This window comes from Microtus ochrogaster, chromosome 2, assembly GCF_000317375.1.
Source record: "Microtus ochrogaster isolate Prairie Vole_2 chromosome 2, MicOch1.0, whole genome shotgun sequence".
NCBI lineage: Eukaryota > Metazoa > Chordata > Mammalia > Rodentia > Cricetidae > Microtus > Microtus ochrogaster.
Genome location: NC_022010.1, coordinates 27,273,047 through 27,298,071, shown reverse-complemented (window position 1 = coordinate 27,298,071; position 25,025 = coordinate 27,273,047). Strand labels below are relative to the sequence as shown.

The window sequence follows — 25,025 nt, the reverse complement described above, 5'->3', positions numbered from 1 at the left end:
CTTGTTAACACTCGCTGTAGGAATGGTGTGTACTTGTTGTATGTTCGTTCACCTGTAGTAGGTAAATTATGTCTGTCTGTCTGTTTTGTGGTACTGTGGAAAGAACCTAGGGCCTGTGATTTCTAGACTACAGGAGGAGTTCACCACTGACCCACACCCCAGCCCCTCATTGGGGGATCCTAGGCAGGGGCTCTACCACTGAGCCACACCCCAGCCCCTCCCTGGGAGATTCTACTTTGAGCTGTCCCCCTGCAGCAGCTCATTTCTGAGCTGTGTGTGTCTGTGCTCTAACAGCAGGTTGTGTATGGAAGTCGCGTCCTACCCAGGCTGCCACTAGTCTTGTCGGCTGCTGTGTTACTGGTCGAAGTAGACTTTTGCATTTCTGTGCATTGGATTTTTAAATTTCAAAAATCATAGTAGATGTGCAGGAATTATTCTTGAGAGAGAGGGCAGTACAGTTCTGTTTTTTGGTGTGAAAACTTGTTTTATTTTTTTGTTGTTGGTGGTTTGGTGGCCTCATGTGCACACCAGGTGTTCCATTTCTGGACTTCATCCTGGGGCCTACAGAAACTCAAGGCCATACTCTAAGATCTGCTTGTTTTATTTTATGTGCATGAGTGTTTGTCTCTGTATGTCTGTTCCCCATGTGCCTGCTTGGTACCCATGGAGGTCAAAAGAGAGCATCGAAGCAGTGCAGGGGTTGTGTGCAGGGGATGCTGTAGGCAGGGAGACGTCAGAGCTTTATAAACCACACCTGAGAAGTCCAGACCACAGCAGTGAAGACTGAACGCAGTGTCCAGTTGCTTCTGCTGAGGGGCCCGTGCCTTGACATCTGTTGAGGTGTGGTGTGCTTTGCTTAATTGGACTTCACGGTTTCTGTTCTCAGTTATGAGACTGCAATTGTTCAGACACAAAATCCATTTTTAGGTCAAGGCCAAAGGAGAACAAGTGGAAGACCACATTCAGCCTGTGGGCCAGAACTGATTGATTAGAGTGTTGACACAATTTGTCTTTTTTGAGACAGGGTCTCCTGTAACCCAGACTGGCCTTGAACTGACCCTGTAGCCCAGGTCGGGCTTGAATTTGAGATCTTTCTCCAGTCTTTCAAGTGTGGGGATCTTTTAATTTTTTTATTTAAGTGGCATTTTACAGTTTCTCTGTAGAGGTCACTCCTATGTTTTGTAAGATTTATTTACAAATATATAGTGTTGGATACTATTGGTAAACGATTATTTAATTTTTTCAGTTTCAAAAATTATTATACATATTCAGGAATTAGATTTTTGGATACTTACTTTGTATTACAAATACTTCTAAAATGATTAATTCTTTGTTTTTCAAATCATATGGAATGTTTAAAAGATCTTCTAAGTGTGTTTGTGTGCGTATGTGAGTATGCGCGTGTGTGCTGCTACACGCATATCATAGTTTATGGGCTACATCACACATGTGGAGGTGGACGGCTTGCAGGCATGGGTCCCAGGCATCAGACTCAGGTTGCCAGGCTCAGTGGTAAGCACTTCTTCCCACTGCGCCGCCTCGCCAGCCTGGGGTACCCTTTGGTTGCTTGTGGAGCATCAGTTTCACTGTGTGGTGCAGGTTCTAGGAGAGTCCTCGCGCTGCCTCCCCATCGTCTCCTGGATTCCGGAGGAGCCTTTGGTGTCTCCTGTCGACTTTTCAAATTCTTGTCATTACTCTGGAGACAGCTCCTTTTGTTCCCAGAGCCTTATGATTTTTTAAATTATGAGTAACTGTTGAGTTCACATGCTCATTCTCATTCTGTTGAGTAGATTCTGTTCTTTTCTTCTGCTAATATGGTGAATAGCACTGATTTTCAAATACCAGGCCACATTTCATTTCTGAAATAAGCCTGTCGCTTGTATATCTATTTTGTGTTATTGGGCTATTCTGCGTATTAAAATTTAAAAGCTGTTTCTGTGTTCCAGAGAGATGCTGAACTATAATTTTCTTTTTCTTTTTTGAAAAGATTTATTTTCATTTATGTGTTATGTTGTTGCCCTTGGGGGCCAGAAGAGGGAGTCTTCCCGAGGGGCTGCAGGTACAGGTGCTTGTGAATGGTTCAGTGGGACCTGAAGCAGGTCCTCTTTAAGAATAGCAAGCAACCTCTGAGCCATCATTCTAACCCCGATTTCCTTCCTTAACTTTTTTTTTAATTTTAAAATTATTTTATTCCTTTTTTTAAAAAATGCATATGAGTCTTTTGCCTGCATACAAGTGTGTGCACCATACATGCACCTCGTGCCCAAGGAGACCAGAAGAAAGCTTTGGATGCCCTAGAATGAGTTTACAACTGTGAGCTGCCAGGTGGTTGCTGGAATCAAACTCATGTCCTCTGGAAGAGCAGCCAGTGCTCTCAACAGCAGAGCCATCTCTCCAGCCCCATTAGAAATCATTTTAGCCGGGCGGTGGTGGTGCACGCCTTTAATCCCAGCACTTGGGAGTCAGAGGCAGGTGGATCTCTGTGAGTTCGAGACCAGCCTGGTCTACAAGAGCTAGTTCCAGGACAGGCTCCAAAACCACAGAGAAACCTTGTCTCAAAAAAAAAACAACAACAACAAAAAAAAAAACAAAAAAAAAAGAAATCATTTTTAAAATTTATTCCTTCCCAATTTCACACACACACACATATATGTATATAATGTAGTTTGATCATATTCCCCTACTCATCTCTTAGTTCCCCCTACTCCCACTGAAGCCCTCCTTCCCAGCAATTCCGTTCATGTCCATATGGCATCCCCCCCCCCCAACTTTCATGCTTTTTTTTTTTTTTTTGTACCCATCTGGGTTTAATTAGGGCTGTTCAAATGAACTGAACTGTAGTTTTCTTTTATCAACTTTGTCTTTGCTAAGAGCATTACGGTAACCTCTTAAGCACAAGGTGCTCCCCATGCTCTGGAGGGTTAGGATGCTGCTGTTGACTCCGTTGACTCGTTTTAGTAAACTGGTTCTCAAGTACTCCAGTAAACCGATAGTAACCATCCCATGATGCTCTGCTGTCACCTCTCTGTCCCCAGTCTCCATGTTGTTTTCTCCTCATTTGTTCCGTCCACAACAGCAGATTTTCCTGTTACTCTTGCCAATTATTTTTTAAATATTACTCAGTTTAAAAAAGCTGTACATTTGTTCTCTCTCTCGGGGGCTGCAGAGGACACTTTGTGGGAGGGATAGGTTCTCCTCTTCCACCGTGTGGGTCTGGGGGAATTGAACTCAGGTTGTCGGGCTTGGCAGCAAGTGCCGCTAGCCTCCCTCACTGACTGCCTGGCCACTTCCTCAGCTTCCCTGTGACTGAGTCCTGACAATGTTGCTGAGCTGTATTTTCTGACAGTTTCCTCCCCATCTCACCCTTTCGAGTTTTTTTTCCCCAGTGTCTATGCTGCTATTTACATACATTTATTTATTTTGCTGGGGTGTGCGTATGTGCCTCCGTACATGCCTGCGTGCGTTCGTGCGTGCGTGCGTGTGTGTGTGTGTGTGTGTGTGTGTCTACGAGTGGTGTATGCATGTGTACGCATGCCATGGCGCATGTGGTGAAGTCAACAACTTTCTGGAGTGGGTTCTCTTCACCTTGTTGGGAAGTGTCGGTCTTATTTCTGCTGATGTGCGGCATACACCAGGATAGCTGACCCCTGGGTGCCAGCTGATCCTCCTGTCTCTGTCTCTCATCTCTCAATAAGAATGCTGTGGTTACAGATGTGAGCCTCCACATCTGGCTTCTTATATGGGTTCTGTAGATAGAATGCAGGTTGCCAGGATAATATGGTAAGTGGCAGGGAAAGGGCCACATTGTGGCTCACAGTTGAAGGCACAGTGCAGCAGGGGACAGGGAAATCAAGGAAGCAAGAGCCTGAATCAGCTGGCCACATGGCTTCCAGAGTCAGGGAGATACGTGCTGCTGCTTAGCATCTTCTCTGTGCTGCAGGTCAGGATCCCAGCCAATGGATCGTCCGCCTCACCATTAGGGTCTTCTCCCACATCAGCTAATGAAATTAAGGCAATCCCTCGAATGCATGCCCAGAGGCCCACCTCCCATATGATTCTAGATTCTGTCAAGCTGGCATTAACCAACTCAGGGAACATGAGGTGCTGCCTCAAAATAGATAAATAAAAATCTTTCTTTAAGTTGTTTTTTCCTGCTCTGTTTCTGGTGAGGGTCTTCTGTTGCCACTTCTGCCTTTGGGATACTGAGGGAGACCAAGCCTACTTGGGACTCCATGCCAGACTTGGTAAGATGGAAACAGATGCAGATAAATTATTTTACTACTTTTTATGTGTATGGGTGTTTATCCTGAGTGTGTGTCTATGCACTATTACCTGGTGCCCATGGAGGCCAGAAAAGGGTGTCAGATCCTCTGGAACCGGAGTTACAGGTGTTTGGGAGCTGTCTGTCATGTGGGTGCTGGAAGTCAAAGCTGGGTGCTCTGGAAAAGCAGCCAGTGCTCTTATCCTCTGAGCCATCTCTCTGGGTTATCAGTCTAGAGCTTCCTTCCCCATGACAAGAAACAAATGTTTTTGCAGAGACAAAGTCCCTATTTTAGTAAAGAAAGACTTAAGATCAATACATATTAAGAAGTTAGAAATGAACCGCAAATCACCTACAGAATAAGCCCTTGGGAGGGAATAAAGAGGTTAATGAGACAGAAGAACATCCCCGGAATAGAGATGATTATAAAAACCAAAGCTGGCTCTGTCCGAAAAGCCTAGAAGACTGCAAAGTCAGCCAGTGAAGCGAGAGAAGACGAATGTGCGGTATTGGGGATGAAAAGGGAGCGTTTGGGGGGCCGAGTTACTGTTCTGCTGCCGTGAAGAGACTCCATGACCAAGGTGGCTTCTGGAAGAAAGAATTTAATGGGGTCTTGTTTAGAGTTTCAGAGGGTGAGTCCGGACCGTCATGGCAGGGGGCATGACTGTAGGCAGGCATGTGCCGGGGCAGTAGTGAGAGCTTACCTCTCACCAGCAGAGTGGAGGCAGAGAGTGAGAGCCTGGGCCTGGTGTGGGCTTTTGAAACCTCAGAGTCCATTCCACAGTGATGCGCCTCCTCCAACAAGACCTCATGCAGTTCCAGCATGCAAATACGTGAGCCTGTGGGGGCCGTTCTCACTCAGACACCACACTGGACACCACGAGAGTTTGCAAAACTCTAGGGAGGCTAAGAACGTGGCTCAGTGGGCCAAGTACTTCCCACACACAAAGCTTAGGCTCTTGAATTCAAATCCCTTGAGCTCATGTAAAGCCAGACTGAGCAGTGCTCACCTTGAGTCTCCATGCCCCGTCAAGCTGAGATGGGTCAGCCAGCCTGAGTTAGGCAGCAGTGACCAACCAAGGAAATCCATCACAGAAAAAAAGATAGCAGGTGAAGATGGTCAGTCTCGGGTGGCCTCTGACCTCCACACATATGCTGTGGCATGTGTATGACTGCCTTCATGCATGCTCACAAATTTATATACATATATATATATAATATTTGTATATGTATAAAAGAAAAAATAAGATTTTTAATGACTTTGTGCTGATTAGACGAAATGTACAAATTCTTAGGAAGCAAAGCTAGAAAAACAGCACAAGAAAAAGCTAGGGTGCTTGAGTCTGTAATGGCCAGATTTCTACCAGTGTTGACGCAAGATGGGGTTTCTCTGGAAGAGGAATCCTGAATTGAGAAAATGCCCCATTATATTGGCCTCTAGGCTTGCATTTTCTTGAATAATGAATTGCTGGGGATGGGCCCAGCACCCTGTGGGTGGTGCCACCTGGCTGGCCCTGGGTTGTATAAGAAAGCAGGTGAGCAAGTCAGCAAGCAATATCCCCCCATGGTCTCTGCCTCAGTTCCTGCCTTGCGTTCCTGCTTGATTTCCTTCAGTGATGGACTGTGACCGGTAAGCCAAGTAAACCCTTTCTTCCCCATGGTGCTTTTGGTCTTGATGTTTTATTGCAGTAATAGAAAGCAACTATAACGAAGTTTACAAATGATTTTCTTTTATTATTTATTACTTACTGAGACAGGCTCTCAACTCTGTAGCCCTGCTTGGCCTGGAACTCACTATGTAGACCAGATTGGCTTCAGAGTCACAGAAATCCAGGCTTCAGAGTCACAGAAATCCACTTGCCTCTTCCTCCCAAGTGCTGGGATTAAAGGTGCGCACCACCACACCCTGTTTATTTTAATTTCTCTCTCTCTCTTTCTCTCTCTCTCTCTCTCTCTCTCTCTCTCTCTTTCTCTCTCTCTCTCTCTGTGTGTGTGTGTGTGTGTGTGTGTGGAGTGCAGTGCCCTTGGAGTTCAGAAGACCCCCCCCCCCAGCTGGGGTTGCAGGTGCTGGTGATCCACCTGCACAGTCCTCCCGAAGAGCAGTGCGTGCTCTTAACCACTCACGGAGCCGTCTCTCTAGTCTTCTGGTTTGATCATTTAAAAACCCGCCCAAAGAGAGTTGCGGGCCCAGATGGCTTCATGGGTGACTCAGCAGTTAGTTCCAGGAAGAACCAACACCAGCTCTACCCAGCTTCTCCAGGAAGAAGTCCAAGCTCTTTCCAGCTCAGGCTTTGTCATCCACAATCACTTCTAGCAATCGGCAACGACTTTGCTGGGTGTGGTGGTGCATTCCTGAATCCCAGAATTTAAGCTCTGATCTGACCTCTGCAGCACACTGTGGCTGTGCATGTACACACTTAAATGAATAGATTTTTATTATGTTTAAGTTCACAAAGGGGTGTTGTATATTTCTGGAAGGCGATAGTTGGATCCTAAACATAGACACTAAGCAAATGGCCACGAACAGCCAGGACTCCATTAATGTTCATGGGAGGACCCGCTCTAACAGGACTTCTGTTGTGATTTTACCTTACTCAGCAGCAACTCTGGCCTCTGCCCACTAGATGTCAGTAGCACCCCCACTCGGGGAATCTGGAAAGGGCTCTCAAGGTGTCACCCTGTGGAAGGAAGTTTCAATGTTGGAACAGAATAGCCCCAGGGTTGCGGAGCTGCCCCTGGTTGAAAGCCACCACGTCTACAGGATAGCAGACTCTGTCACTGCAACAGTGTTAGCAGTGTAAGCTGGAAGTGGGTCAGCAGAACAGACTGGAAAAGCTGTGAGAGCCAGCGGGAGACCCTCAGGTCTAGATGCAGGCTTTATTATATTTACTACAATGGAAGATCAATATGGATATGAGTTTAGTTACACATTTTAACTGATGTTTATTATGTGTGTCTCTGTGTAGTTATGTGCATGCAAGTTCAGAGGCGAAGAGAGTGTTTTGGATTCTCTGGAGCAGGAGTTAGAGAAGCTTTTGTAAACCTGCCAGTTTGGGTGTGCAGCACAAAACTTAGGTCCTCTGTAGGAACGGTGAACACCCTTGACCACTGAGCCATTCTCTTGTGCCCTCATACCTTGTCATGGGTCAGGGTCTCACATACTTCAGGCTTGCCTCAAACTTGCTGTGTGTCTCAGGATGACCTTGAACTCTCCTCAGTTCTGGGGTGGTAGCTGTGAGCCGCCCTGCTTGGTTTTATGATGCTGGGGGTGGACCTGAGCCTCACTGCAGGGTAGGCAGGCACTCTACCCACCAAGTCACACCCTAAGCCTTTCTTTGTGGGTTTTCGCTGTTTTACAGGGTGTAGCAGATAGAATCAGAGACAGAGAGACAGAGCAAGCGTACACGCAAGCCCAGTTGCTAGGGCTTGTGTTGCTGGGGAGCCCATCTTGGACCACCTGCTTGGCCACCATGTAGCTTCTGGCAGTTTACTTGCCCTGTTTACTCTGGGCCCAGATTTTATAGTTGTCAAATGAATATCATAGTCACACGAATCTGGTGAGATTCTTTCTGAAGTTTAGACAGATCCAAGAATCTTGAAAAGACACAAAACACTTGGACGACTGATCTGGCGCCTGGCAAGTGTTGGCTCACCTTGCTTCGTTTCTCTTGCTAGCGCTGTCGCCAGGTTCTTCGTTCAGAGGATTTGTGGAGCCCCCTCCCCCCTTTTTGTGGATGCAGAGTTCTGTTTAGGTCTCCCAGGAACATACTTTACTTACTTATTTATTTTTACCTTTTTTTACATGTAATTTCATAAATGAATCATTGGGTTTTTAATAGAGATCTTGAAATGGAATATTCTGCCTTCTATTCTGTACATGGTCTTTGCTGGCGTAGAACCATTCCTCTCTTAGGGCTGGTTTTGGTGTGGAAGTGTATGGTGTCTACATGTGTGATGTATTTTTGTGAGCGTGTGGGAGAGGCGCAGGTGCCTGTGCTGCGTGCGGAGGCCAGGGAAGGAGAGCAGATGTCCTGCCGGGTCCCTCTCTGCTTTATTGCCTTGTAATGTGTTCTAACGCCGACCCTGGAGTGAGGCTGGCAGCCAGTGACCCTCTTGTCTCCACACCCTGCAACTCGCCAGCCCTAGAGTCACAGGTGTGCGTGGCCATGCCTGGCTTTTTATTTGAGCCCTGGGATCAGAACTTACGTTCTCAGGCTTGTATCCCATGCATTCTCACACACTGAGCCTCTCAGCTCTGTCATTGGTCATTGGCTGGGGTTTCTGTGGGCTTTTTTTTTTTTTAATACTGTTTTGTTTTGTTTTTTTGAGACAGGGCTTCTCTGTGTAACAGCCCTACCTGTCCTGGAACTCCCTCTGTAGACCAGGCTGGCCTTGAACTCCCAGAGATCCACCTGCCTCTGCCTCCCAAGTGCTGGGATTAAAGGCGTGAGCTAACGTGGTCCAGCCTGTCACTCGGTTTTTTAAACCGCTCCCTGGAATTTGACATGATTTATTTCTACAAGGCTTGGTTCTAAGTGCTATAGAGTGGAATGCTAAGTCCTACAGAAAGAAACAAACCAACCCCACATTTTTGTTTGGAAACAAGAGTTGCACTGTGTGGCCTGGGCTGACCCAGCACTCACTGTGTAGGCCAGGCTGTCCTGATATTTACTGTGTAGCCAGGCTTTAAACTTGCTGAGTTCTTGCCATGGCCTTCCAAGTGCTGGGCTTGCTGGGTTAGCATTGCTAAGCCTGCACAAAGCCTATTTTACAAAGATGGAATTGACCATACCGAGGAAGTGTGCATGCTCTGGATCCCATCCTACCTCGAGTTTCTTTCAGCCCACTGGTGCTCTAGGCTGGGAGAGATGGTGAGTATTGCTTGTTGACTAGCCTCGTTCCTTGCATTTGTTTCTTTAGTTTGTAACTTTTCATAGTTTACTGCTTTTGTGTGCATGTCAGTCATTTTTGCCCTGGCTGCCTTGATTTGATCATAGCCTTCAGGAAAACTTTAAAACAGGATAGGCAGTCTTCTGTGAGTCTAGCTGGGAATATCCCTTTTATTTTTTAAATTATATGTTGTGTGTGTGTGTGTGTGTGTGTGTGTGTGTGTGTGTGTGTTTGTGTATGTGTATCTATGCGTGAGAGTGCAGGTGTCCACGGAGGCCAGAAGAGGGCATCAGATCACCTGGCGCTGGAATTCTAGGTGATGTGAGCTGATCAACAAAGGTGCTGGGACCTGAACGCGGGTCCTCTGCAGGAGCAGAGTGTGCTCTTAACTCCTGCAGCATCTCTCCAGCCCGACTCAACTCCAGATGGCTTCAATTTGGTGGTGGGAGCCTGGTAGCTGTTTAAAGGGAGTTTAGAAGTTTCTTGTCTTTTCTTCCCTGGTAAAATCCTCTGTAAAGAACTAAGTAAACAGGAATGAGATGCCCTTGATGTACCTGACAAATGCCCTTTACTATTCATCTCTGAGCCTGCTCTGTGAAAGATCTCAAGAGTGCAGTGTGCTGTAGGGCAGCCTTCATCCCAGCACCCAGGAAGTAGAGGCAGGAGAATCAGAAGTCCAAGGTCATGCTTGGATACAAGGCCAGCCTGGGCTGCAGGAGACTTACCTCAAAAAATCACAAAATGCTCTCAAGTGTCTCTTCTTTCTGTGAATTATGCTTTCCCCCAAACATAGAGGTAGATACTTGGAGTTCTTTCTTTTCTCTCCATTATTTGAGCCCTGCTCTTTAGGATACCTGGGAATTTGTCCCCCAGGTCCCCAGGTCCCCCAGGTCCTCAGGTCCCCCAGGTCCTCAGGTCCCCCAGGTCCCCAGGTCTCCCAGGTCCCCCAGGTCCTCCAGGTCCTCCAGGTCCCCCAGGTCCCCAGGTCCCCAGGTCCCCCAGGTCCCCCAGGTTGGCTCCTCTCCAGGGCTCAGCATTGGACTTTAAGCCATCAGCAATGGTCTTCTGAGGGTTTCCAGTACGTCCTCGAGTCTTACTTGTTTATTTTGGGCCGGAAGGTAGCCGAGTCTCGGATTGTATGTCTTTCATAGCCTTTAGTGACTACAATCTTGATGCTTTTTGAAAAGCCTGCACCAGTTTGGGTTTGTGGTAGATATTGGTGATTACCCATGAGCGTGACTTCCTGGAACAAGAAATGTCAAAGATTATAACTAACAAGAAAACTGGGAAGAAAAGAACCATGATTCATCTACAGTTCACAGGATTGTTGTCTGAGCACACAAAGGTTATTTGAGTTAATTTCTCTTCTCTTAAAGTGATTTAATCAACTTATTGCTTACTTTTTAAAATTTTTATTAGCGTGTATCAATTTACTTAATAATGGGTTTCATTTTGTTATTTTTACTCATGTGTGTTCAGATAATTTCACCCTCCACTGCCCTCTGTCCTCCTCATCCCCTCATAATCCTCTTCATCTTCCTAGCAAATCTCCCTTTTATTTTAATGTCCCCTTTTTTATGACACACACACACACACACACACACACACACACACACACACACACACACGACATGGAGATCAGAAAGACAAAGTCCTATCCCCTGGAGCTAGAGTTACAGATGGTTTGAGCCGCCATGAGGGTGCTGGGTGCTGGGAACTGAACTCAGGACTTCTGTGAGGGCAGCCGGTTCTCTAACCACTGAGCCAACTCTCCAGCTCACCATGACTTTAATTATGATTTCTTCTGTTAGCACTGGGAGAGGGGTTGCTTATTTACAGGAACATGGCTGGTGACTTATCAGTGCCTGCACCAGCGGGGATCTTGCTGTTTCTTCAATAGTCATTTTGTTTATTTAGTGTGTGTCTGCTTGCAAGCACCTGTGAGTGAGGAAGACAACTGGTTCGGAACTGGTTCGCACTGGCCACCATGTGGGTCCCAGAGACTGATTTAGGGTTGTGACGATTGGCAGCAAGCGCCTTTACTCACTGAGCCATCTCACTAGCCCCCTTGCTCTTATAAAGCTAATTCAGTGTGTGTGTTAGGCAGCTGTTTGGTGACTAACATGATTGTAGATACTGGGAATAGGGGTGAGGGCGTGGGGAAAACATGTGCTAGCAATTTGTGCCTTCTGAAAGGTGTATGACAATCTTTCTATCACTGATACTTTCCATCTGTCTGCAAAACGTAGCTTCAGGGGCTGGAGAGGAGAGATGACTCAGTGGATAAGGCATTTGCTGCTCTTCCAGAGGACCCAGGTTCTATTCTCGGCACCTGTGTTGCAGGGGAGGGTGTGATGCCCTCTACTGACCTTAGAAGGAATTACACCGTACACAAACCCACACACAGACTCAGCCATATGCACACAATTAATGAAAAATAAAATCTTTTTAAGAGCCTTGTGCTCCACCAGTTGAGCTAGCTGAGCAACCGTCTTCTTTTCAAAAGTAACTTCAGTTTGTAAAAGTCCATAGGGGCTTCACCTGACCTGCATTCTCTGGGAGTCAAGTGTCGGCCAGGGCTCATGGGTGAATCTGTGACTTCGGCTCAGTTTTAAACCAAGTCTTTTTCCCTGTTTCAGCAACAGCGAACAGTCTACAGACTGACACTTGTGAAGTGTTGGAACGTGGATGAACTCCAGGCCTATGCAGAACTGGTGTCCTTGGGGAACCCTGACTTCATCGAGGTCAAGGTGAGCTCTGCTGGCTGGTGGTGGGCAGGCTGTGACTTAGGGATGACTGGCCGAGGCCCGGGGGACAAGCTTTCAGAACTCCTGGTCATTTGGTACACAGACTCACTGAGAAGCTGTCTCTGTCCTGGTCATCGGAGCAGCAGTGAAGGAGACCAAACTGCTGGTCTTTAAAAGCATCTCCTTTGGGGGCCGGAGAGATGGTTCCGTGTTTAAGAGCACTTGCTGATTTCCCAAGGACCTGAGTTTGGTTCCCAGTTATTGGACAGCTCACAACCATCTGTAACTCCAGCTCAGGGGATCCAGTGCTCTCTTGACTTCTGAGGGCACTGTCTACACACACACACACACACACGCACGCACGCACGCACGCACGCACGCACACTTTTTAAATCTTTCTTTCTTCAGAGTAGAAAATAAGTTAATTATGGAACTGGCCAGTTCATAAAAATCAACCATTTCACCAATTTATTTTTACAGTATGTCAGTGCTGCATACAATGTGGTCAGTTTATTCTGACAGTTTAGATATTTGGTATTGGGTTAAAAAAAATCGTTGAGAGCTTCTCCTCTGATGGGAGGTAGATAACATGAGTTAAGGAAGTTGTGCTGGAGTAATTAGTAATCTTACTGTGAGATGTTTCAGACCTATTCCAGATGTTGGTGGTAGTCTAATGAGCTCCGCCCACTTGTCACCTCCAGCAGGAGACCAGTCTGGGGTAGTCTAATTTCAGCTCAGCTGCTACCCCTTTCCTGCTTTTATCCTTGTTTATTTTCCCCTAAGTTGTTTAAGTTAGAGGAGAGGTTCTCCATTTCATCCATTCATTTACTTAGTTCTTGTTTGATTTTTGAGATAGGGTCTCATTCTGTAGTTCAGGCTAGCCTGGGATGCACTGTGTAGCCCAGACCTTGGGCCAGCCAGCCTGGCATATACACGAGGCAAATAACGAGTCCCTTTCTCAAGCAAGGGACTGACATCCTCTCACACAAGCAACAAAGATTGAAAAAAAATTGTACCACTGGTTGTACATAATGTCATAGGCACCCAGGATCACAAGTTCAAACTCATCCTTGGCTATACATGAGTTTGAGTTAAGCGTAGGCTACATAAGACCCTGTCTCAAAAAAACTGTGTGTGTGTGTGTGTGTGTGTATTGCACTGAAGCCTGACTAACTGGTTATGTGGAAGGTGGGAATGGTTTACTGAGGTAGAGAAAATTAGGGAAATTAGGGGAGACATTTTCTGAGTTCCCTGTTGCCATATTAAATTTAGGGTATCTTTTAAATATTGAAGAATGAGTTTGAAGAACTCAATGGTTTGGGGGTTAAGGCAGGAGTGGAAGTGACAGTTGGAGCCCTGCCTTTGAGGTGGAGCATAGAGTAGCTCTCTGGAGGCCAGAGAGCATCTGGAAGAGGACTGAATGCTAGAAGGACATCCCCACTCTGGAGGCCAGCTCTTGCTTCTCGGTGTGCAGTTTTGAGTCTGAGTATTACCTGAGTCCCAAGGGGGGCAGTTGTAGCGTTTCCCTGCTCCCCTGGAGGTAGGCACTCTGGAGGGAAGGGGGAGGGGTTGAAGTGGGGACACCCAGGGCTCCTGCTCAGCTCTCTGAAGGAGGGGCGGGGAGGGGGACATCAGGGCTCCTGCTCAGCTCTCTGAAGGAGGGGTGGGGAGGGGGACACCAGGGCTCCTGCTCTCTGAGCCATTATCAGTTTATCTCTGGTCAGGCCGCAGACACTCTTTGATTTTGAAATTGCTCTTGAGTTCAAAAGGTTTCTCTTGGCAGGAGTTTTAATGACGCACAAACACCAACTGTCTGAGAATATATGTCCGGTTCAGGAACAGCTTGCCAACTGCAGAGATTAGTGGCATTTTAATTTATGGCTTAACTATTAAAAATGTTGCTACAAATTATATGGTGGTAAAATCTTTGTTTTTATTGTGCTTGGCTGGATAATGGGCGTCTCTTCTCTCCCCTCTTCCCCCTCCCGCTTCCCTTCCCTCCGCTCACTCGCCCTTTCTTGTCATGTTTCCTATGATGAACATTTACAATTTGGAAAAAAAACCTAGCAAATATTATTATAATTTTCCTTTAAACAGGATCTTCTATAGATGTTATATTGTGCAGCCAAGGATGACTTGAGTCCCTGGTGCTGGGATTATGGGCGCCACGGTACTGGCGGTCGGTCAGTCATTACTTACTGATAGTAGTAACTGCTGGGTTTTAGATAAAGACAACTACTTGTTAGACAGTGAATTCCCCTGCTGGGAGCTTTGTGTGTTTGACACCTGTTCTCTTGACTTGGAATAGAGAAAGCTGTGTTACAAGCTCATGGCTTCTTTCAGATGACTTCCTACTTGGTTGTTTTATCCCCGTGCTTACCAGTATTTCTGGTGCGGCTTGTGCCAGCCTCACTAAAACACTCACTGAGACAACTGACAGAGGGCATTGGAGGCATGGATGTTGTACCGAAGGCCATAACAGTAAATGAGGTGATCATGTAAAATTCTTAGAGAAGTCTGTCGTCTAGCAGCAGTGGTGGGCAGAGGACGGTTTCCAGGAGTCGGGTTTCTCCTTCTGCCATGTGGATTTGAGGATCAAGTTCAGGCTGTCAGACTTGGTAGCAATTGCCTCTACCCACTGAGCCATGCCGCCAGACCCTCTCCATATTTCCCTACCTGTTCATCTGTTGATGGACACCTGAGCTGATTGCACATGCTGGCTGTTGGGAATGCTGCTGCAGTAGGCGTGAACATGTGACTGTCTCTGTGGAGACCTGGGGCTCCTCCTGGGGTTCTGCGAGGAACAGGCTGGCCGCAAACATGCTCTCCCCGAAAGACAAATGGAGCCCAGTTAGAGATTAGTATCACTGAACTGTCCCCAGTCCTCCTCTCGCTGTTTATTTTGAAGCAGGGTTTTGCAAAGTTGCCCAGTCTGCCCTTGGCCTCACTCTGTAGCTCAGGTTAACCCCCTTTACTAGTGCTCTGCCTCAGCCTCCCCTGGGCTGGGGTTGTAGGTGTGCACCAGCTCATCCCGCCACTGGAAACTCGGACTGAAACGGGACTGAGGACATGGCCTGGTGGCAGAGTGCTTGCCTGGGATCTATGAGGCCCTGGCTTCTGTCCCCAGCACTTCAAGCGCACAGACAGCAACCAATTAAAAATAGGTTAGTGAGTGAGCCGGTAAGCTTCTCTGTTCAGGAGACTCAAATAGTTATGTCTGCAAGGCAATCTGTTTGCTGCCATGGTGGCCTCACGCCTGTAATCCCAGTGCTTGGGGGGCCCAGGCAGAGTTCGTGGTCATCCTGGGCTGCAGGGTGATTCGGTGTCAAAAACAAAACCAGTGGAAGAGGCCGCAGAGATGGCTCAGTGGTTAAGAGTGCACGCAGCTTTCGCAGAAGACCCGGGTTCAGTTCCCAGTACCAGTGTCAGGCAGACCTCTGTTAATTCCAGCTCCAGGGGATCTGGCACCGTCTTTTGGCATCTGTAGGTACTAAACTCAGGTACACATGGGCACACATTTACATCATTAAAGATAAAACCTTTGAAGGAAAGCCATTGGAGGCTAAGGAGACATTAAAAAGGGGGGTGGGGAGGAGAAAGAAGGCTCTCTAAAACTCCTTTGTTGAGAACCAGTGTGACAGGCTGTGATAACCCTCATCCCCCTCTCTGTTAGATGAGATGCCTTAATGTCAGGTCTGCAAGTGGCACCCTCAGAGCCTGAGGATGGGCGGGTGTGCATCCTACTCCGTTGCTTCAGGAGGGACCCCATCCTGAAGCACAGGAGACAGCCTTTCACTGCAGGGCCGTGTACCGAAGGAACACTTTTCCACGGGCTGAGCCTAGCACCGAGAAGCCTTGAGTCCTGTCCACCCCTACTTTGCAAAAGGGCAAAGTCTCCCTTTGAGCTGGGGGAGGTTTGGTTCAAGTGTAACAGTCCGTCAGACTTCACACATGCACCCGAGTTGGGGCCAGACCATGCCATGCCCACAGCCCACGTCCTGCTGCCCCTGCCGTCACCCGTAGTTGAGTCAGTCTGCTTGTTTTCTTAACATTCCTTCCTAGGAATCTAAGGCAGACGCGTGCTGGGCATGATGGTGCACACTGGAATCCCAGCATCTGGCTCAACACGGAAGGGTCACCTTCAGATACCGTGATCCCAGGCAAAACTAGACTACATGTCTCAAAAACGCAAAAGCAAAAACAGGGGCTAGCGAGATGGCTCAGCAGGTAACAACGCTTGCCACCAAGCCTGGTGACCTGAGCCTGATCCTGGGTGGAAGGAGAGCCAACTCTGGCAACTTGTCCCCTGACCTCCACCTCCACGCAATGACCACACAAATAAATACCGAAGAGTAGAAGCATGTGTGTTTTCAGATGTGTTTCTAGCATGGTTCCTAATCAAAACTTCTTTTTAGTGTATGTCTTGTTTTACTACCTGAACTACATTAAGAGATATTTTGTCTGTCTTTTTCCTACCTTCTCTGTCTTTTCATTCCTTATGAGGCTGAGTGGGGCATGCATCACAGATTTTGTCTTTGTTTTTAATGTACATATGTATGTGTGTGTGTGTCTCCCATCCTAACCACGGGTGCATGCAGAGGTCAGTCCAAAACTGGCAGGAGCCGGTTTTCATCTTCCACTGTGTAGGTTTCAGGGATCCAGCTCTGGTGCTCAGGCTTGGCAGGAAGCACCCTTGCTTGCTGAGCCGTCCTGCGTCCTGCGCACATTTCCGTACACACAGTCAGCATGTGCCAGTGTAGCCTTTCAGACTAAGCTGTCGTCCTGATCTTAGAGCGACAATGGCGCCTGTTCTCTGAGGCAGGTGTCTGGCTGCAGAGCCCAGGCTCTCTTGTCTCAGCTTCCCAAGTGCTGGGATTGTAGGTGTGCACCACCCCCTCCCCACCTGCCCTAAAGTAGTAATCCTTCAAGAGGTTTGTTTGTTTGAGAATTCAATGGGATAATCTGTGCCAGGATCCAGTAAATGTTGAGACTGCCTTCCATTAGGCGCTGTATTTAAAATAAATCAGTAGATGCTGTCTCCTCATTATATTGATTTCCTCTTTCCTTTCATTGCCAGTCTGGTAAAATATTTTTTTCTTTTATATTCCCTGTAAATGAACGTGCATTTTAGCCTCGTTAGGCTTAAATGGGGCCTTCATTTGTGGGCCCGAGATTCTCAGCCCTCATCATCTGTCAGCTGTGGGTAAAAACGTGCTTCACAGTGTAAACATCTGCGGCATCACGGAGCCCGTTTGTAGGAAGTCCTGAGTTTGCGGTCTCTGCGGAGCCCAGGAAGGGATGGTGACTACTGTTGTCCGGGGATGTTATCAGAGCCACCCTTTGTTAGCACCAAAACTGTTCCCAGACCCAGCAAGTGGGTGAGCAACTTCCCCTCACTGTCCACACACAGAGTCGGGGTCAGGAGGTTGCCAGTTACTCTGCCTGCAGTGCCGTATCCATTGTTTTTCTTGTTCCTGCATCCAAATCCTCCAGAAGAGGCCATTTACAGGAGGGCGGGGATTTTTTTTGCGGGGGAGGGGGGAGCTATGGTGCGAGGAAAGCCTGTTTTCATCTGGGTGGATCAGTAAGCAGAAAGATGAGCTCTAGCATTCTGATGGCGTTCTCCTTTGTTCCTTTTTAATTTGATCACAGTTTAATCTTTATTCATTCATTTATTCATTCCTTTTTGGAGCAAGGGTCTTACTGTGTAGCGCTGGCTGGCCTGGAACGCACTGTGTATGCAGGGGCTAGTTCTAAACTCACAGAACCCGTCTCTGCCTTCGGAGTCTGAAATTGAAGGTGTGGGCTACCACACTCAACCATTTTTTCTTCATTAAAAAGATTATGTTGTGTGTGTGAGAGAGAGAGAGAAAGGGAGGGAGGGGGAGAGAGAGAGAGAAAGAGAGAGACTCATTTGAAAGCGTGAGTGTTTAGGCAGTAGAACCTGGGAGAATAGAGCCAAACAATGAGGCAGACTAAAGTCACGTGCAATAGCCAACTTTATTCAGAGCATCAGACAGTTTATATACACTCTGAGGAGTAAGGAAAGTCACGTGAGTTCAAGCTGCATGTAATCACCAGGACAAGCTGTACATGACAAAACATGTTCTTCCGTAGAGGCTATAAACAGACAGCTGCATGCCAGTTGTTCCGGGGATCTGAGTAAACTCACACCTATCAGCTTCACCTGGGAGGGGCGCAAAAACCCATTCCAAGAACCGTGGGGTGTTTTTGAAGAAACTGAGGTCATAAGACAGTCGTCTTGTTTTCTTGGAGTTTTCTCCCGAGCACTCAGAACTCCCCTCGGCCAACTCCATTCTTGGGCCGTGATCCAACAGCAGAGACTGTTTTGGGAGTTAGCATGCTCCTACCCTGTGTGACTTGGGGATCAGCTCCAGTCTTTGGGCCTGGTGACAAAGCACTAGTCCCTGAGCCGTCTCGGCGGCCTTCGCTTTTCCTTTTCATTTAGTTTGGGTCCTCAGCCCACAGGATGGGCCATTGCATTCACACCCATGGTCACGCCTTCCAATTCAGTTAACCGTTTTGGTAGCACCTTCACAGACACACCTCGGGGTCAGTCTTGGAGGTGGTTGTGAGTCCAGCCAAGTTGAGGTAAATGCTTATCTCCCGTTTAACTGCTGGTTCCTGGTCCTTAGGGAGTAGACAGTTCAGGGCTGCGGCTGTTGCTCTGCTGGTGGAGAGCCTGCCTAGCAGGCATGAAGCCCTGTCCGTCCCCAGCACTGCCTGAACCGCAATCTGCGGTGCTGCCTGTAAGCCAAGCATGTGGGAGGGAGGGGTGAGGGTTAGGGTCATCTTTGGCTACAGTGGAATGGAGGCCAGCCTGGGCTGCATGAGACACACAAGGTTTTAATGACACACTGCAGCATACAGTCCTTCTTCATACTGAGTTCCTTAGCAGCTCGTGATTTGTTATTGCTGCATAATAAAATATTAAAATATCTTCCTCGATCATAGTTATGAATATAAGAGCGTGTCTGAGAGCGCTGTGCTTCGGGGAACTTTTAAATATTAACGAAAAGTTGCTTTGTGATGGCTTTTTCCCACAATCACATACCTCGCCTATCATAGGCAGCGCTGAAACCTGATGACCTGCGTGTGAGCCCTCTCACCGCCTTGTGTGCATTCAGTTAGGAGCACACTTTTCCAGCTTGATTTTCCTAATGATGTCTTGAACTCTGTTACCACTGCTTTTGAAAATCCACTGAAGCTCATCCTAATGAGTTCTCCAAATCCCCGAGCAAACAAAGGCCATTTCCCCATTTAGCCTAAGGAAGCAGGGCTGTGGGTAGTTAACACTCAGTGGCTGGTGCAGTGTCTGCAGTACCTGTGAACCGCCATCTGCAGCGCTCAGCCGTCTGCAGCGAGGGTCTGCAGCACTCCTCTGTCTCAGGCCAAGTCCCAGCTGTGCCATCTGTAGGGGAGGGTTACCTAAGGCTCATCTGTAGGATCGACTTTTCTTTTTAATGTGATGAGTTGTGCTTCTCACACAGTATATGTAGTGTGTATGTGTGTGTACACAGTGTCTTACTATGCAATGTCTCTATATATCTGCGATGCCTGTGTGATGTGATGTGTGTCTCTGTATTGGTGCATAGTTGTCTCTGTGTGCATTGTGTACGTGTGGCATATGTGTTTGTGTTTGAATCTGTGTGTGTGTGTGTAGGGACAGGGGCTTGGTTTTTCTTTGGTTGGGTTTTTTTGGTTTTTGGTTTTGGTTTTTTTCAAGGCAAGGTTTCTCTGTGTAATAGCCCTGACTGTCCTGGAACCCACTTTGTAGACCAGGCTGGCCTCTGCCTGAGTGCTGGGGTTAAAGTTTAAAGACGTGGGCCATCGCTGGCCTAAGGGGTAGGAGGGGGCGTCGATAGTGCGCATGCCCTTCTGTGTCAGTTGCTGCTTGTCTCTAGGCTATGGAAGCTAGCTCTTGAGAAAGTCCAACTCTGAACTGGGCATGGTGGCCATGGCTGGAATCCCAGTGCTCAGGAGGCAGAATCAGGAGCGCAGGCTCATCAGGCTGCAGAATTGAGGCTACCTGAGCATCTCTAAAGCACAACAGAGAGGTCTGATCTGGAGGTGTCTGAGGAGACAGAATCATTTCCCACTCTGTATTTGCCAAGTAGAGAACCGAGGAGGAGACTTGGAGGTTCCATCTGGGTTCCCAGGGAGGGGTCGAGAATTAGATACCAACTTACCTCACTACAGTTGTATTTAATAGGAACTTCCATGTTGGCAAAATAAGTAAGGCTAGTGGTAAATCCACAAATGCTTCTTCTTTGGTGTAATATTTATTTTTAATTCTTTTATTTTTGAGGTTATAACTACGTGACTCCCCCTTCCTTTTCCCCCATAAGCTCTCACATATACTCTTAATTGCTCACTTTTAAATTCATGGCCTCTTTTTTCATTAATTGTTGTTATATGAATGTAAAATATATAGATATAGATTTTATATCTTAAATATAATCTATATATAGGTTATTATATAAATATATTATATATCATTATATAGATATATAATACACATGTTTTTGTGTGTTATATTTTTGTTTTTTCTTTCTTATAATGCATGTTATATGTAATTATATATATAATGTATGGGTTATTACTATATAATATAATATGTGTATTATTATATAGGTTATATAATATATAAAAAGTTTTTATATAATACATTACTATATATATTTTATATAATGAATTATTATATGTAGGTTTTTAATATATTATATAACCTATATATAATAACTCATACTTTATTTTTATAAATTCACACTCAATGGGGCTGGGGAGGTGGCTCAGCAGTTAAGAGCTCTTGTTGCCCTTGCCAAGACTTAATTTCAGTTCCCACTACTCATGATGATGGTTCATGACTGCCTGTAACCCCAGCTCCAGGGGACCCAGCATCCTTTTCTGGACTCCACAAGCCCCAGGCTGCATGTGGAGTATATAAATACATGCTGGCAAATACTTCCATGCATGAGATATAAATAAATTATTTTAAAAAATCATACTCAAAACATACCACAAGTTTGGTATGGTGATACACACTAATCCCAGTACCTTTTCAGAGGCAGGAGGACTACTATACAAATTCTAGGCCAGCCTGGGCTACATAGGCAGACTGTCAGAAAAATTTGCTATCTCCTTAGAGAATTTCAGTGGGATCTGTATTAGTTACTCGTTTTATAGCTGTGGGAAAATACCTTACAAAATGATTTAAGAAAGGAAAGATCACATCACGGTGTGGAAGTTATGACGGCAGCACTGTGAGGCCGCCGGTCACATGGCGTCCACAGGCAGGAAGCAGAGAGAGATGGATGCTGACCCCTTTTTATGGGTCCAGGACCCCAGCCTGGGGAATGGTGCCGCCCACATTCAGTGTGGGTCCCACCTCAGTTGACCTTTTCTGGAGACCTTCTCATAGAGTGGACAGTGAGAATGAAATGTGACCACCTCAAGCCATCACCCGCAGAAAGGTCTGTAACTGCTGTCCTTCCGCAGGGCGTGACCTACTGTGGTGAGAGCGCAGCCAGCAACCTCACCATGGCCAACGTACCCTGGCACGAGGAAGTGGTCCGGTTTGTCCAGGAGCTGGTGGCTCTGCTTCCCGACTATGAAATTGCGTGTGAACATGAGCACTCCAATTGCCTCCTGATCGGACACAAAAAGGTAAGAGGATGCCAGCGTGTGTGCATCGGCCCCCAATGCTCTTCCCCTTGCTTCTGTTTTCTTTCTGGCTCGCCCTCCCTTGATCACAGTGGATGTTCACTTGTCTGCTGTCTTCCCTAATGCACACATTAAGAATGCCCTGAACAAAACAGAGAACACCATTCCATGGTGGGAATCCCTAAGCTCTTGTTTTAAAGGTTTACTTTTATTTTTAATTATGTGTGTGTGTCTGATATGTACACGTGAGTGTAGTGCCCTCGGAAGCCTGAAGAGGGCGTCATATCCAGTGGTTGTGAGTCTCTTGCCCTCATCATGGGTTCTGGGAACTGGATCCTTTTGTGAGCTGCCTAACTTGGGTTCTCTGTAGGAGCAGTACATGCTCTTAAGTGCTGAACCATCTCTCCAGTCTCTGTTGTCTTTTTAAATAAAAAATATAATCCTATCGAAATGGAAGATTCCATTTTGTGGTAGATACACTTCTAACACTGGAAGAAAGTCTTCATTAAAGTAATGAACTGTCATGACGACTATGTCTTTCTTGAAATATTTACAAAGAAATAACCTGGGATTCAACTCAGTGATGTGAAGTCCTGCGTGTGTGAGTGGGAGGGCTGAGGTGAATCTGGAAGCCCATGGTGCCACCCTGCCGAAGTCATTGTTCAAATTCTTCATTAAAGAAAGCCTGTTTTGGACCGCAGAGATGGCTCAGTTGGTTAAGGCCTGAGCCCCTCTGATCCCAGCACCCAGTAGAAACATCTTAGAGTAGTGGTGCATGTCATGGCCACCCTCGTCCAGCAAGGATGACGTGTGACACACCGGAGCTCTTCTCACTGCAGTTTTATTCCAGGACTTTATTCACAGCAATCTATCTCCTTCTCCTTCCTCTCTCCTCCCCTCTCTCTCCTCCTGGGCAAACCTCTCCCAGCCTTTAAGTAGGCATGGGCTCCCAATCCCGGATTGCCAGGTGGGCACTGCCCATAGGCCCACTCATATGCAAGCAGCTGATGATCATTGCGTGATCAGGCATAAGTCAGACTTTAGCCATAGGAGTTGATTATACATCTCCATCAGGTGTGGCTCTATGCTGCTCGCTACAGGTGCACACTTGTCATCCCGTTGCCAGGGAGGTGGAGCCAACTGAACGGTGCTTGCTAGCCAGCGAGCTTGACTGCTTGGTGAACTTGGGGTCAGTGAGAGACCCTGTCTCAACACGCAGGGTGGATGGTGCCTGAGCAAAACCATTTGAGATTGCCCTCTGGCTTACATGTGTATGCACGCACACACATGCACACACACACACGTACCTATATACACTACCTAAAATATACCCCTCTTTAGAAAAAAACAGGTTGGGTGGTGACGGTGAACACCTTTAATCCCAGCTTTCAGGGAGATAGAGGCAGGTGGATCTTTTATGAGTTGAGGCCAGCCTGGTCTACAGAGCGAGTTCTAGGACAGGTAGGGCTACATAAACAAACCCTGAAAAACTAAACTTAAAAAAACAAATGGATGTAGAGCTGAGGGTGTAGCTCCGTCATAGAGCTTATTGTTGTGTGGTAGCTGAACCTTGAATGGGACCAAACCTTCTAAGGGAACCATGCCAGACACCAGATACCACTTGTGGCACAGTATGGTCCAGACAGCAGACACCACTTGTGGCACAGTACGGTTCCTTTCTAGGAAATGCACAGGATAGGCCAAGCCCACAGAGATAGGAAGTGGGTAAATGGTCGCCAGAGGCTGAAGAAAGAATGGATTGGTCAGGTTTGGGGCTTCTTTTGGGGTGATGGGAGCTTTCTGGAATTGTGTGGTCACTCAACTTTGTCACTGCATTAAAAACCACTGAATTATATGATTAAATCATCATGTAATGTTGGGTGATGGTGGCATATGCTTTTAATCCCAGCACTCAAGAGGCAGAGGCAGGCGGATCTCTGTGAGTTTGAGACCAGCCTGGTATACAAGAGCTAGTTCCAGGACAGCCAGAGCTACAGCGAAACCCTGTCTTGAAAAACCAAAACCAAAACAAACAAAAATCAAGTCAAAACAAAATTATCATGTAATAAGAGCAGGCCTCTTATCAGAAAAGTGGTAACGACCAAGTGTAGAATACCTCTTTCCCATAGATTCTCTCAAGGTTTCTGTTTATTTGTTTAGATTTTTTTTTCATGTGTATGAGTGTTTGCAGCATGTCTTCTGGAGGCCAGAAGAGGGGGAGCTGGGCTCCTGGAACTGAAGTTACAGATGGTTGTGAGCCACCATATGGGTGCTGGGAACAGGACCCGGGCCTCCTGCAAGATCAGCTGTGTTCTTAACCTCTGAGTCATCTCTCCAGCTCCCTATGGATTCCCTGCTCCCTGGCCTCAGTGGCTCTGAGCAGCTGCCCAGGTTAGTGACACAAACAAATGAAAATGAAATGAACCTTGCCCTGGCAGTGCTGAAGCTGCGTGGGCAGCCCGTGTTGAACTTGTCCATATTGAGTTTCATGGTCTAAGTTGATCAACTGACCAGGTCTCTCAGGAGGGCACCAGATCGCATTACAGACAGTTGTGAGCCACCGTGTGGTTGCAGGGAATTGAACTCGGGACCTTTGGAAGAGCCATCTCTCTAGCCCTTAATGACACATAGAGCCCCCAGTAAGAATTTCACCCACTCCAGTCTCAATCCTGAGATTGACGGGCCCCTGTGTTTTGACTGCAGTTAGATTGTGAACCTGTGACCTTGGTCTGTCACAGACTTGGCCGTTTAGAAGAGACTGTATCCTGGGAGAATAAAGGGTCAAAGATACAGAAAACAGTCTGCCCTTAGCTCCAAGGAATTGCCAAGGTCAGTCCTAAAGACTAGGAGGACAGAGCCGCAGGTGGCCTGTCCTGCTTTCCTGATTGTCAAGTGCTTTTGTGTTGTGTGGAGGGGGGCAGTTTTCGGAGCACCCTACATCAATCCCTGCACATCACAGCTGCCTGTAGTTCCAGTCCAAGGGACCAGACCCCAGATTCTGTCCTGGAGGTACAGGCATTCGTGCAGGCATTTACAAACAACAACAAAATTAATATGGAGGGGGTGAAAGAGGGCCCCTGCCTTCAAGGTGCTCCAGCAGAAAGAGACAGCTATTAATTGCATTGCTTTTGAAATGTGTGTGTGAGAGAGAGAAGGGGGAGGGGAGAGAGACTGAGCATGTGCACATGCATGCACACATCACAGCACTCAGAAGACAGCTTGGGGGACCCATTTCTTCCCTTCTGCCATGTGAAGCAAGCCCCCAGTCCAAGACAGATGTTAAAGGGGGAAAATGTTAAAGATGTTAAAGGGCCGTGGTGGCAGAATAGGACAGAGCACAGAGGGGCTGCTGCAGGGGAGTTGCTGTTCTAACTGGTCCTAAAATGGCCAAGAAAGGAAGAATTAGGCAGCAAACAGTCCGAGCAGAGGCCTGGGGAGACTTG

The 25,025-nt window shown here is 47.1% G+C and overlaps 1 protein-coding gene across 1 annotated transcript in view; it reads left to right on the top strand.

Annotated features, from left to right (window-relative positions):
• Window positions 1-25,025, top strand: part of LOC101979151 (S-adenosyl-L-methionine-dependent tRNA 4-demethylwyosine synthase) — an 81,678-nt gene that overhangs the window by 50,203 nt on the left and 6,450 nt on the right. Inside the window, exons 14-15 of the mRNA XM_005344675.2 lie at window positions 11,791-11,901; window positions 21,418-21,585. Coding sequence (XP_005344732.1) covers window positions 11,791-11,901; window positions 21,418-21,585 — 279 coding nt within the window. The remainder of the gene's footprint in view (window positions 1-11,790; window positions 11,902-21,417; window positions 21,586-25,025) is intronic.